This window comes from Eptatretus burgeri, chromosome 16, assembly GCF_056783735.1.
Source record: "Eptatretus burgeri isolate ZD-2024b chromosome 16, Ebu_testis_v1, whole genome shotgun sequence".
Classification (NCBI taxonomy): Eukaryota; Metazoa; Chordata; class Myxini; order Myxiniformes; family Myxinidae; genus Eptatretus; species Eptatretus burgeri.
Window position 1 is genome coordinate 19785312 of NC_140976.1, and position 14748 is coordinate 19800059.

A 14748-nucleotide genomic window follows, 5' to 3' on the forward strand; every position below is an offset into this window, starting at 1 on the left:
AGAGATCAGGAGGAACCTGGATACGTTTCACATTCAGCTGCTGTTCCTCTACCCTCAAACCCATCCAGTCACAACCAAGTGAGCATTATTCAAAAAATAAATAAATATATACAGTATATTAAAAAAATCAAAAGGAACCCAAATCAAAAAAAAAATCAAATAATTCTGACTGAGCCCATGCATCCAATCAGGTTGAAATTTAAAATATATATATTCCCCATCACCACTAGATAACTGTGAAGTTTCACGGTGATCGATTAAGCGGTTCGAGAGAAAAAAATTAAAGATTTTTTGCTCAATCCAATATGGCTGCCAGACCATGTGACTTAGCAATTATTCATGAATACCCTGGTATCCCCAAGGCTTGGGGAACATTTGTGACGTTTTCCCTCGATCTGTCCAGCCGTTCTGGAGAAGAAGATTTTTATGGGTTTTCGGGTCAATCCAATATGGCTGCCAAACCATGTGACCAAGTCATGTGTGAACCTTTTGTTCATGTATAATTGGTCATATGTGTAAAGTTTTGCTTCAATCTGTTCAGCCACTTCAGAGAAGAAGATTTTTGGAAGTTTAAAATTTTTTCATACTGATCAGATGTCATGTTCGACATATGCAATTATGATGTCATATCAAAGACACCTATTACGTCATAAAAATCATACTTATTCCCCGTGAGGAGTATTGGCATGCGCCAAGTTTCAATTTTTTCCTTGGTGCAGTTTCAGCGATACAGAGGTCCAAAGTTTTACCAACATGGCTGCCACATCACGTGACCGATGATATAGTTATCATTATAACAATCTACACGAGTAGTCGCTCCCGTGGTGAAAATTTTGTCTCAGAGCAAGCGGTTGCGGAGAAAAAAAAAGTTCTGTGCGGACAAACAAAAACGGACCCAAATGCAATGATCAATAATTCCCACTTTGGGGCGGCTGGGGAATGTTTTATGCCAATTTCACTCATGAACAGGCTGTCCAGGCCTGACGTTCAACCGAAGGCGACGGGAATTTGTTCAGACTGCTGGCCATAACTCACCTCTTAATTTGCATAGGACACCATGGGATCTTTAACGTAGACCACTTAACGCCGGCAGATGGGACGCCCAGTTTAACGGCCATCCGAGGGCCATGGATGAATGGATGGATGAATCGCCCTGCCTGTGAAACACCGGGACGACAGTTTATGGCTGGGTCGGGATTCAAGCCCAGAATAGACACCTCGTAGGTGAGTGTTCGGACACCTCCAGGACCTCGGTTATCCCAACCAGCCACTGTAACGATCAGAACAAGCTTTACAAGTATCCTCAGGCTTGTGAAATGTAGACACACCCAACTGCAACCACTCCATCTCCCCTCTATTGTAGAAAAGGAACCCCCCCCCCCACCAAAAAAAAAAGAAGAAAGTAAAGATATTACCAAAACGTTTTCTTTTTATTAATAGCACAAAAATACAAATTAACTTCAAACTGCATCCAGTATATTTTCTTTTAAGGAGTTCCTATAAATTAGTTTTGAACATTGTCAACACCCCAAAGCCTCTAGCAGCAATTTTCCTTTTTTTTCTTTTCTTTTTTACAAACACAGACGGTTTGACATAAAAATGTAACAAAAAAAAAAAACAAACAAAAAAACAAGCCATTCATAAACATTGCAACATTATGGCAACTGGAGCTGCCCAAAGTTGGTTTTTCCACATGAAGATACAACAGATTTTTAAATTGCTCGTACAGCGTTTCACCGGATAGGCCGGCGTGAAAAATGCAGCACGAGGGGAGGGGGGGGGGACAAAAAAAGAACAAAAAGGAACCTCAACTTCAAAGCCTGGTGAAGGTAAATCTGAAGCTGGGGCATAATCAAATAAACTTTGCTGAAACCAAACCCACGTCAATAGCATATCGATTATGGTAATAAAGTTGCCACCAAATGAAAATGTTCCATTCCCAGATGCAGAAAGGCAAATGTTCTTTCAAACTCAATGGGTTTCATTTCAGCACCAGTACCAAGTGCCAGAGAAATGCAAAATTCTTGAACATTGTCAAGATGCCCCCCCACCTACCCCAAGCCCCCTCCCTCCCTTCAAAATAATAATAAAATCATGATTGATGATGATGAAAGAACATTTTGGAAATCACTCAGCTGTTACAATGAAAAAAATAATAATAATGAAAACCATGAGAAAATTATTGTATTGGCAAACATTTTTCATTTCTTTTGAATTCCAAGCCACAAGTATAAATATAAATTCCTACTAATTTAGCCACGGGTGTGCATGCATGTATCTGTGTGCATGTGTGTATGAACGCGTGTACTGTACGGTATGCGTAACACTGCCACATCAGCCAATCAGCAGTTTTCCTCATGGGATGTGGCTAATTGGCGATTTCATCACCTTGCTTTACTTTGCACACAAGTTATGGCCAATCGTACAAGCTCACCACCTCATTCCACAAAGAGTTCCTACAGCATGAAGCAAAGTTGCATGAAAAGGCAATATTCTCAAACTCAGTGCAATAGCTTACCGTACGTTGAGAAAACGAAAAGGTAATTCTGGGTGTTCGAACAAATTGCAGTCTCACTGCAATTTTGACCTTCAATTGCCGTGTCCAGACATGGCTGCCATACTCGCATGCATGGTATCAAGAGGGGCAGTCAAAAGAGACGGCGGTTCGGCCACATCCCCACAACAGCGAGGCCATGACGAGTGATCGATTCGGTCCACGTGTGGGAGCTGGTTCTTGGGACCAAGCTTCATGAAACGGTGTTTGCCAAAGTGGCAACAGTGATGGAGTCCAATGATGCTCGTTTGAAACCATCATGAAACGAGTCTCCCAATGTCAGATGGGTATAGAGAAAAAGCCATTGTGGGTGGGGGTGGAAGGGGTAAGTAGGGTTAATAAAGTGAAATTCCAATTTCCGATATTTTCAGTAAACCAGAAAATGGGGCAGCATCACAGTATGGAAATTTTTCTTCGACTCCAACTTAACTTCGACTGCCGAGGTGGTTTGGCGCCAAAGAGAACAAGCTGTGCAACAATACATTCCGGTTCACTAAATGGGGAAAATGAGATTGAAATTTGAGCAATAATTCAATTTCGAAAGAGTTGGGGATGGTGTGAAGAGGTTCATTTTGGAAAAGAACAAAATGCATGACAAACTAAAGAATAGAAAAATTTTGAATCGAATTTCAAAATGATTAGTGTGTAGCATCTGGGGAATACAGAAAATCAACCAAGGCCAAGCAAAAAAATAAAATAAAAAGAGGGGGTGGGTAAGAATAAAGCTTGGCTAATTCAGGAAAATAAGGATGGTGGAGGAAAGGCCTGTCAAGTTGTGCGGCAGTGAACCTCGCGTTCAGAAACCGTGTCATCATCCGAACCCAATTCAGAGCCCGTCAGGCTCGTGATGCGGTATCCCATGTTGAGAAGCATAACCTCAAGAGGGTCGGCCTTCATGCGCCGCTGGTTGGCCGTGCAGACGGCCTCGGTGTCGTCTACCAGCCGCTCGTTTTCAAAGCCAGACTGTGGCACAAGAAGCCAGGGATTAGGAGGAGAGTTTGAAGATAACCCAGAGACCGATCCACACCATTTGCTTTTGATCACAGCTCATTGCTCATCGACACAGTGTCGACGGGAGTTACTTGCTGCCTGTGCTTATTGGAAGTGACCTGCCAGCTGCATTGTGGGAGGCTAAGGCAATTTGCTTCCAAGCATCAAATGATGCAAATTTAACAAAGTGGCACACTGCAAACTATTTACCAAATTTTCTTCGAAAGTTCCATGATTGGTGAGGTTCTTATTGAACCACCACCTTCACACCCTTTCTGCATAAGAGGGTGGGGTGGCTGAAGAAATGGATCTGGTGTCATGCTAAAAGGGGCACTGCATCGTGAAGAATAGTCGTTTGCGCAGATATTAAGCTGGTGGTTCCATTTGCCAACGTTTGCAAGCAGACATCTCAAGATGGCATTCAAAAAAAAGGCACTAAAAAAAAAAAACGCATGCACGCACACCCTTGCACTTTTTTCAAATGATGCACCATTTCTTCCAGAAAATTGTTGAAATAAAAAAAAAGATATTTTGGTGTCCACATTTGTATTTCTTTGGTTTGCAGTGGAACAAAACAAAAAAGCTGAAAAATTACTAAATCTTAGCTTCTTCCACACAGAAATCATAAAATAGCCCTGACAATATTATTGGCAGCTTTTGGAAGTTGTTAGAAATAATTCGATTTCAAGCAGGTGATTCTCCTTTACTTTGGAATTTAACTCACCTGTGGTGAGTTGCAGGTGCCTGCAATGTAAAAATTACCCATTCAACCAGTTTGAACAGAGTAAAGGAGTCATTCTGCTGTTTTGTGTCACTGTGTGTACCACAATGAGCATGGAGAAAAGAAAGAAAACTTGAGAATTGTCCGAGGAGGTCAGACGCAAGATTGTAGCCAAGTGTGGACAATCTCAAGGCTACAGTCCATCTCCAGAGACCTTGATGCTCCTGTGTCCACCGTACACAATGTTATCAGGAAGTTTAAGGCCCATGGTGCTGTAAAGCCAACCTCCCTGGACGTGGCCGCTAGAGAAAACTTGATCGAAGGATTGTTCGAATGGTGGAGAAAGCACCTATGGAAGGAGACCCAGGAGGACCCACTGCTGAGAGAGACATAAGAAAGCCTGACTGGAGTTTGCCAAAACACACCTGAACAAGCCCAAATCCTTCTGGGAGAATGTCCTGTGGACAGATGAGACCATATTAGAGCGTTTTGGTGAAGCACATCATCTCTGTTTACAGAAAACAAAATGAAGCCTTCAAAGAAAAGAAAACCTTCCCTCCAGTCAAACATGGAGGAGGTTTAGTGATGTTTTGGGGTTGCTGTGCTGCCTCTGGCACTGGGTGCCGTGAATGTGTGCATGGCATCATGAAATCAGGAGACTACGAAGGCATTTTGGAGTGCAATAATCAACCCAGTATCAAAGATCATGGGTCTTGCAGCAGGACAATGACCCCAAACACACTTGAAAAAGCACCCAGGAATGGTTCAAGACAAAACGCTGGACTGTTCTGAAATGGCCAGCAATGAGTCCATATCTAAATCTCATTGAACACCTGTGGGAAGATCTGAAAACAGCAGTTGGGAGAAGGCACCTTTCAAATCTGGGAGAACTGGAGCAGTTTGTATAAGAAGAGTGGGACAAACTGCCAGTGGAGAGGTGTAGGAGCTTACTCATGGCTATAGGGAGAGCTTGAATGCAGCTATTTTGTCCAAACGCTGTGATACCAAATATTACGTCAAGGTGTCAATAATGTTTTTCAATGCCATTTATTTTTATTTTCTGATTTAAAAGGATATATTAAGTTCTGAATCAAAACCAAAGGTTCTGTAATATTAAGTGAAATAAAGGATTAAGGAGAAAAAAAATACTTTTGTCAATTTCAACTTATTTTTAGAGAAAATTGTGTTATTTTTTTAAAATGCAAGGGTGCCGAGGGTGTGAGTTATTTTTGGCCGTGACTATGGCTTTGTGCTGGCTTTATGGCCAAATCGCAATTATCTTGCTGACTATGGACAAGATGGAAAAGGGGAATGTGTCATCATAACCCAGAAATTAGGCAAAGAGAAGATCGATGTCAAAATTCAATTCCAGTTCGAGACAGATTTGCTGAACAAATAAAAGAGGAAGTATTTGCAACTTACGGGCAAATTTTTCACCATTCTACTTCTGTCCTAAACTACGAGCCAAACATTTTCTCAGTACGAATTGCTCAAAACAGAATTGCATAAGAATTTGGGTACTTGCGTAAAAGTAATCATTCGACCTTTTATTCCAAAGCTGGTCAGAGAAGGGTAATTAAAACTATGAAGGTTAATTATGTTATGAAATTAAATAACAATGTAATTAAGTGTCCATAAAAGGCAAACAAATCGAACAAATTTCTGAACTCACGAGAGGGCGAGGGGACCAAAGCCTCACAACAGGGTCGATGCCGCTCGTTGCAAGGAGGCAGGCTGAAGGATGGGGCTGCAAACAATTCACGATCGAGTCATCACCACGCTGGACATGAAGGAGGCTCGCGGTGGACTTGTCCCACAGGAAGAATGAACCATCATCAGAGCCAGCCACGATAAACTGCCCCGCACTGTCACCACAAAAGGTTAATAATGGACCAAAGAAAAGCCTCGCCAAAAAGCACAAAGAGAGATGATTAATAGCGGGAAGAGACACGGCAAGCATAGCTACTCATCATACGTTTTATGCGTCGGGATTTGTGAACGACTCATTCATGAGACTCACACAAAGTGCATAATGGAACAGTGAAACACGAGTACTTTTTTTTTTGAAGTGCTTTGGGGCAAAAGCTCACGCCAACCTGCCAAAGAAGTTTGCTTCTTTAATATCCGTTGTGGTGTTGCAGTGTCCACAAAAGCGCAGCTTGTAGTCATAGGTCTTGTCACGTAGAGCTTTCTCTTTGTCGGAAAAAACCCGCGTCCTCACCGTTTCTCCGGTCACATTCTTTTCATCATCTGATCGGGAACAATATAATTAGCTTATTTTGTGCACTATACCCAGAGCTCGAGATAGCTCAAGTCGGTAGTGTGCTTGCCGGCATGCTGTCCGGTCTTGGATTCTACTTGCGGATAGTCACAAAAGGGAGATCATCCTCACCGTTTCCACAATAACATGCATTTGAAAGCTGCCTCACCATCATCCTCTTCTCCTCTGCCCGTTGCCCCACTGCAGGGTTCGTTTTCAGTGCGAGAATAAAGTGCCGCCTTGATGTCACGGTCGAGCGCGTCGCAAGCGCTGCTCTGTGCCTGTTCCGGGAAGCGGGTACGAAACTCGTCGAGACACTGCAGCGCCTCGTTGACGTACTTTAGCTCGTACAGACAGCGAGCCAGGCGGAAGTGAGCCTTTAGGTGTGCTGGGTTGAGTGAAACAGCCATGTGGCAATCGCGCAGAGCCGCGTATTTATCGCCGTCCCTGCAGAACAGATTCCTTTCATGAAAGAAGACCATTTGGAATCCAACGGGAAAACAATGTGAGTGGCTCGAGGAGTGGGAATTGAAAAGCTCCAGAGGAATTGCTTAGTTGTGCATGTCAAGAAAAAAAAAAACATCAAACAAACAAAAAAAACATTGAGTTGCTCAACACTTCTGCTATATGTATTTTAAAAAATATATTTATACATCCAATGCCAGTTAAGAGGAAGATGAGAATTTCAAGAAGAGCCACTGAATTGAGACAAATATTTAAAATTTTGACCACAAATAATAACTCGGCAGCAAATTCTCACCAAAAGTAAATAAATAATAAAAGACTCGAGGAAAATAATTGAAGAAAAATTTAAAAGAAGGCAAACAAAATTGAATAGTCATTATTTCTTGAAAAACCGAAACTTCAAAATTTTTCTACACCGCAACAAAGGTGCCTATATTCATGGAACTTGGTAAAGAACAATGTCAGACGTCTTTTCATCCAGCACTGATCGAATGGACCACAAACATTAGTTCTGGCAAATTTGAAAAAAAAAAGAAGAAAAAAAAAAGGAATTTCGATTCACAATTAGTGGAGGAGCTAAATGAAAGAGGGTGAGTTAAGTTATCACCTGGCAAGGTGACACATTGAGAAAAGACATTCTGAAAGGTAATTTGTTCAAAGCAATCAAGTTAATCTGCCATTTATTTTAAATGCCAACATTTAAACTTTGATGCTTTGAGGGAGCCTTAAATTTTGTTCAAACCATCATTCAAAACACAATAACTTGTACATCTTGAGAAAACCATTGTGCCCTCAATTGCTATCATCTCAGGCCCAACATGTGAACAATGCAAAGGCAAATGAATTGCCACCACCCACAGTAGGGTTGGGCACACATCGACTTTTTCTCTGTTGTCCCATTGAAAGGAGTTTTTTATGGCCATTTTTCACGCTGATCACGAATCCGTTGAAATTTTTGACCTAGGATGATGTTTTAGTGAGAAATTTTTGACCTAGGATGATGTTTTAGTGAGAAATTTTTGACCTAGGATGATGTCTTAGTAAGACATCACCCTCAGTCAAAAATTTCAACGGATTCGTGATCAGTGTGAAAAATGGCCATAAAAAAACTCCTTTCAATGGGACAACAGAGAAAAAGTCGATGTGTGCCCAACCCTAATATTACATGCCCTAGTAAGCCATAATTATCAAATTTTACCTGAAAAGTGGGTAAATTTGGCAGCCATTTTGAATTTTTGCATTTTACCAACCTAAGACATCATCCTATGTCAAAAAGTTCAACGGATTTGTGATCAGCGTGAAATTTGGCCATAAAAAACACTCCTTTCAAAAAAAGTATGGTTGTATGCCCAACCCTACCCACAGATGATTCATTAAGGTTGTTCAGAATTCACAAAACACTCAAATTAACAGAGGCCACGACTTACCATTTTCGCTTCATCAAGGCGGCGGCACGGTTACCATGTAGGACAGACTTGCCAGGGGACAAGAAGATGGCCCGACTGTACAAACCGATGGCCTTGGACCACTGCTGCCGTGCAAATGCCTCATTGGCCTGCTGCTTCAGCTGTTCAACTGCCGGTGGAAGATCCGAACATGAAGGGCTACGGAGGTCAGAAGGAAGGAAGCCAGCGAGAACAAAGCCATCTTCGGTGGTCTGCTATTTAGAGGTAAACCGGAAGTTGAGAACAAATTGCATTTAAACGTGGTTTTTCTGCCCACACAATTCTTATCGGGGGAAGAAGACATCCATTCCTACAAGTCGGAGCATGCAAGAGCACATTTCCTCGATGGATCATTTGATACAATTTGAGATGGGAAGCTGCCAACATTTGAACTTTGATGCTTTGAGGGAGCCTTAAATTTTGTTCAAACCATCATTCATCAATGACAAACTGAGAATGGCAGTTTTAACTGACCGGGGGAATGGTGTCCGGTCTTTCGGCTGTCCGCTCGATTATTGTGCTCGTACCGCAAAACCTCAAACTTGCAATGTCGCCTCAAATTACAATCCGTGTGATTAAAACAAAATTAACTAAAGAGTTCGTAGAATACCTTATCGCATGCAGTGTTCAAGTGTATCATTCAACTGAAATTAAATAACGATTTTAGTGACCGAATAAATCAGATTCCGGAAGTCGAGCACCGTTGATGCAATCTTATACACCACCTTACTTAACATGTCCAAGTGCTGCAAAACTGGAGGTTTTTGGAAGCGGTAACAAGGCAACTTGTATTCTACAGTGTTCAAGTGTATAACAAAATTGAAATTAAATAAATATTTTAGTCGTATGAAAAAAAATTAATTCCGCAAGTTCACTGCCATTGACGCAGTGTCTATCTATTACATCACTCGAACACGTAACGTAGTTATTTGTGCCTGTTGTATGTGTCCTTTATGACGTCTTAAAAACAGGAAGTTTCCTGTTTCGAAGGAATTTTCAATTTTATTTAACTGCCAGACAGGCAGACGGTAAAAATGTTATCTCTCTCCTCTCTGTGCACGTGTGATCGGGAAGAATTCAGAGCCAAGGTACGGTAAAATGGCAGGTTTGTTTTACGATTCATGTCGAAATATAAGGTTCGATACAAATCAAGTTGTTCCTCGATCGTAAACTGACGTTTGTGGATGGACGGACGGTTGGACAGAAAAGTGAACCAATTGCTTAACCCCACTTTTTGCTTAATTAGCATGGAGTAACTAAATGAATTTTGACAAAAGTCGTAGCGAAATGCGTTGCCAATTGAGAACTTAAGAGCAGGTAAACACTTCAGTCGTTCTTTAACTGAAAGACTTCATGGAGAATTCTTCATTTATTTTTGTCTTTTCCAACTTACAACCTGCTGCAATTGGAACCAATCGTTTCAACGTCGGTGAGCATGAGGAGCCTTCAAACGTCACAGCTTGCGAATGTCTCCAAAATAAAAAATAAAATAAAAAATGTTCAAATGCAGTTGATAAAGAGCGAAACTCTTCACCGACAAGCACGATACACATTTTAGAGATTCGCTTGCAGCCGCGTAGAATGGCTACTAGTAACGAGTACTTCGGAGGTTTTATTTATTTAGGGGGGGGGCTCATTCTTCTCGGCTCCTTTTGGCTTTCCAATCGAAACTGAAGGACTTGAGTGACAAAGTAGGAAATGTTTTTTTTTTTTTCTTTCTTTCTTTTTTAAACTTTGAGCATTGGCAGTTACAACTTTCATTGGGAAAAATAAACAAGTTTTGAAAAGTGTCAATACTCTCCTTCACATGCCAGTTAAAACTCACATTCTTAATTATGGATGATGGTCTGACCAAGGCTTTAAAGAGGCAACAATGATGGTCTTTGATCACTGGTCACTGGTCACCAGAAGAGATGACTCGTCATTCATTATCCCCCCCCCCCCGGAGGAACGGAGCGGGATAGGGTAATCGTCCGGTTTGTTACTTACGAAATCTAAAGATTTCGTAAGTATATTGATGACTTCAATCATCTGTTTGTGTGTTTGTTTGTGTGTGTGTTTGTTTGTTTGTAGGCACGATAACTCGAGAACGGAAGAAGCTACCAATGTCAAATTACACCACGTGATTCAGGAGGGTGATGACTTGTGCTGATTAGATTTTGGTCAAAATCGGTCAAATATCAAGGTCACAGTGAGGTCAAACATTCGATTTTTGATGGTTTGGTACAGAATCATCGTAGAAGCTTCTGGTTTGCGTCGCTACCTTCTCTCGAGACAGCTTTTATTAGACAAGGTCAGAGGTCAAGTTGACGATTTCGTAAGTACCAGTCTATGACTGCTTGTCTGTTTGTTTGTCCGTCTGTTAGCAACTTTACGGCAAAACGGCTTTAGCAAACACTATCAAATTTAATCCACAGGTGGGCAATGAACCTTGGACGACCCCATTAACTTTTGGGTCCAATTGGATCAAAGGTCAAGGTCAAGGTCACGAAAAGATCAAAATCGTTTTTCGCTCATAACTTTATCAAAAATGATCTGATTTACTTCAAACTAAGCTTATAGTGAACCTTATTCTATTTGTCACTTATAATTCCACCCATTCCTATCGTGAAAAATGCATATTTGTGAAGATCGGTAGGGTCCAAAGTTTTGGGGGTCATGGTCATCGGTCAAAATTACATATTTTCCACTATAAATCAAAAAAGGTTAGAAACAAGTCTGAAGACAACGATGGTTCACGAGCGGTATTTGACGATGTAGATTGTTTCAGAAGTCAAGGATGAGACAATGTGATTATGTTTGACCAAGTTATAAAAATGATCAACATGATGTGGTACGAGTGACGGGTTATTAGATGCATAATGTCGAAAACCCGGTTTCGTTCAACAACTTTCAAATTTTGACCTTTGCATAACCTTTAAAAGGTCACAAAACAATGTTGTGGACATTAAAATAAGGAAACAGGATACGTGCTATAGCTTATTGGAGTTAGTTCGTCGAAGAAGGTCAAAAACCCGGTTCGATTCCCACAACTTTGAAAATTTGACCTTTGTGAAATTTAAAAGGTCAAAGGTCAAGGATTATGACCTTTGGTACAAAACTTCCTCTGGAACATTCCAGGAACAATATAACGTCATATAGGCTATATGGCATTTCGCACTCCTCGGATTATTCATACTTTGATGAAATCAGTGTAAAAACAAACTTGAAGGGGACGCCACGGGCAAGGTGTTCGAGATAGAGCAAAATGGTTTCAAGACTTTAGGTGGGGAATGACCTCAAGATTATGCATGAAAAATCTTGTCATCCTAGCTCTCAAAGTTTGGGCGGTCAAATGATTTTTATGTCAAAATTCGAAATTTTCTAAGTTCGTGACCTTGTGACCTTGACCTTAGGACAAAAATGAAAAAAAAAATATCGAGCTCCGTGGGGCTATGCGGGTGCCATTGGGCTAACCAAATACCAAAACCCCTGCCAGATTGCACAAACCCCCTAGGAGAAGATGCAAATTGAAATTGGCTACCCCGTAAAAACACAATTTGCAATTTTCTAAGTTCGTGACCTTGGGACGAAAATGAAAAATCGAGCTCCGTGGGGCTATGCAGGTGCCATTGGGCTAACCAAATACCGAAACCCCTGTCAGATTCGACAAACCCCTCTGAGAAGATGGATTTTTATGTCAAAATTCTCAATTTTCTAAGTTCATGACCTTGACCTTAGGAGAAAAATGAAAAAAAAAATAAAATCGAGCTCCGTGGGGCTATGCAGGTGCCATTGGGCTAACCAAATACCGAAACACGTTTTTTGGGCGTGGCTCCGCCCATAATGGGCGCACCATGCCCATTCTCAGGAAAACACAACTAGATCATGATATAAACCCCCCACCAAAATTTTATCAGGATCGGATCAAAACCCACGGAGCTATGCTCGGGACGGACAGACAGACAGACAGACACACAACAATTACGAATATAGTGGTCACTTATTTTTTTCGTGAACCAATATGCGTGTTTACTATGGAAGACATATATCAAGTCCTTTATTGGCTTTCATTTGACACCATGACCTTACCTGGCCTTGAAAGGTCAAAATCATTTTACGGTCATAACTTCGTCAAAAATGGTTTCATTGACTTCAAACGAAGACTAAAATATTCCTTATAATCAACATCCAGGTTAAGGATGCATCAAATTTTAATTTGATCCCCAAAATAACTTTATGCCTTAAATGGGCGGGATTTGTTGTGCCTGGCACCACTTATTTATATATTTTTTGAAGTCGTCGAGCAACGGTCTTGCAAACATCCCAAGATTGCATTTTTGTTCGGTTGTTAGCTCACAGGGTATCCGAAGGACAGACATCCCATGAGCTGATCCATGTCAACTGATTTGCCATTCTGACTAAAGGGCCAAAGTCCATCCGGGCCTGACAAGAGTGAAATTAACACTTGATCTCTGATTAAAAATTGTGGGATTTAAAACAAATTTTCAAAAACTAAACCGACAGAATTTGGGTCCATCAACATTGCAGATTATCGAGTGTGACATGAACAGACAGAATCCAACATCATAATCCCACAGCAAACCATGAAAATGTCTAACAATCAACTTAAGAAAAAAAAGCTTTCGCCCTGCCATGTTCATGCAAACAAATTTTAAAAGTTAAAAGCTCTATTTGCCCAATTCTCCTTTCTTGTGGGGCCTTATCACCAAGTGGACAGTGCGATGACTTTGGGTGTGGCTCAAAGGCCTTCCTGACACTCAAGCCCACTTTACATGAAATATATTAGTTCAGAGTGACAAACTATTCTCATTTGGAGAAACATCGTTGGCGTGTGGTGGTCGAACGCACTTGGAAGGTTGCGCATCACCCGGCAGCCTCAGGCCGTTGGTGTAGAGCAAGAGGCCATTTGTGACTTTGTTGGTAGACTTCCCATTCTGTACCTCACCTAAGACAGGACACAGAATGAACACGAGTAAATTTTGTGTTTGGCAAGGAGGAGCAAAGTGCTTGGTGACTATTCGATGCTGGTCGAGGCAAAGAGGGCCACTCACCCGGCGGGGTGGTAGAACATGACGAAGGCATGGCGAAACAGTAAGGTCTCTGCCTGCCGTAGAGGTCAAACAAATAAATCTGTACAGAAGTAAACAACAATCATTGGTGATGCATAATCCTAATCCAGTTATACAGAAATACTTATAAACCACCTGGAAGGAGAGAAAAATAAAAACAAAAACCAACTGGTGTTTCTCATAGTGATCCAAGTCTAAGGGAGGAGTTCGTACATGTACGACATTCAGGACAAAGACATTGGTAGACATCAGTGTACTTTGAAACCGATCAAAAAGACATGAGACACTGGACAAATACATGGTATCCATCCATCCATTGGGACCATACTCTGTGCAGAGCGTTGGTGCTGCCTAAGCAGTCTCCTTGGCTAATGGGCACAGTCCTGGACGGGTCGCCACTCCGACACAGGATACCAGCAAGCTGGCACTCATTTTGCCGACCTCGGTAGGATGACAGGCAGAGTCAACCCCACCTGGTATTAATTCAACAGCCAAGTGGGATTTGAACTCAGGATCCAAGCATCCCAAGCCCACCACCCTAACCATTAAGCCAACACCAGGCATAATACATGGTATATGGAATGTGAACCTGAATTCCCTGCATCAGGAGCCAGGGGGTTCCTTTGGGAACACCAATCAGCCAACCATATGGTAAACTCAACTTTGTCCTCCAATGAGGATTCTTGTGTGGCATGGAAATCAAAACGCCATACCTGCTCTCCACCCATATTCACGAGCAACTCCGTGCCATCAGGACTGAAGGTGACGTAAGTTGCGGCAAGGGTACGAAATCTTCGCTGGTAATCTGACTGCTTGGATGGCAGGTGTCCTGCAAAAAGGAAGCGATTAAAAAAAAATAATAATAATAAACACAGCGATGTGCACCCCATACGATGCTGCGTAGAAATGCATCAAAAATTGTGCTGAGGGCTGCATCCACACAGAAACAAAGTGCGTTTTGGAGAAGACAATGCATTGACGCATTTGTCCAACCAAACGTTATTTTACCCTGTGACCTCGTTAGATACATCTGCAAACAATGCAACGTCAACAAAGGCTGAGCTGTTAGGGTTACAGCACCACAACGAGCAAGCACCAAACAACAGATAATTAACTGCCTTCCGTACCAGCAATGAAGTACTGGATCGCAGATTCAGGCAGAAGGCTGCACACTGTATCGGGGTACTGTGAACCACCAGGTGAGTTGAGCCTTGCTCCCTTCCTGCAGAAACGTTGGTGAC

General features: G+C 41.7%; 1 protein-coding gene across 3 annotated transcripts in view; it reads right to left on the bottom strand.

Moving 5' to 3' along the window:
* Positions 1 to 1411: 1411 nt before the first annotated feature.
* The window catches only part of WDTC1 (WD and tetratricopeptide repeats 1), a 62268-nt gene continuing 48931 nt past the window's right edge, over positions 1412 to 14748 (bottom strand). For all 3 annotated transcript variants that reach the window (XM_085858747.1, XM_085858746.1, XM_085858745.1), the window contains 9 exons: positions 14635 to 14729; positions 14221 to 14336; positions 13490 to 13568; positions 13287 to 13383; positions 8418 to 8594; positions 6695 to 6972; positions 6362 to 6515; positions 5938 to 6130; positions 1412 to 3517 (listed from right to left, as the gene is read on the bottom strand). In XM_085858747.1, the coding sequence (XP_085714873.1) occupies positions 3323 to 3517; positions 5938 to 6130; positions 6362 to 6515; positions 6695 to 6972; positions 8418 to 8594; positions 13287 to 13383; positions 13490 to 13568; positions 14221 to 14336; positions 14635 to 14729 (1384 nt within the window). In that variant the 3' untranslated portion in view covers positions 1412 to 3322. The remainder of the gene's footprint in view (positions 3518 to 5937; positions 6131 to 6361; positions 6516 to 6694; positions 6973 to 8417; positions 8595 to 13286; positions 13384 to 13489; positions 13569 to 14220; positions 14337 to 14634; positions 14730 to 14748) is intronic.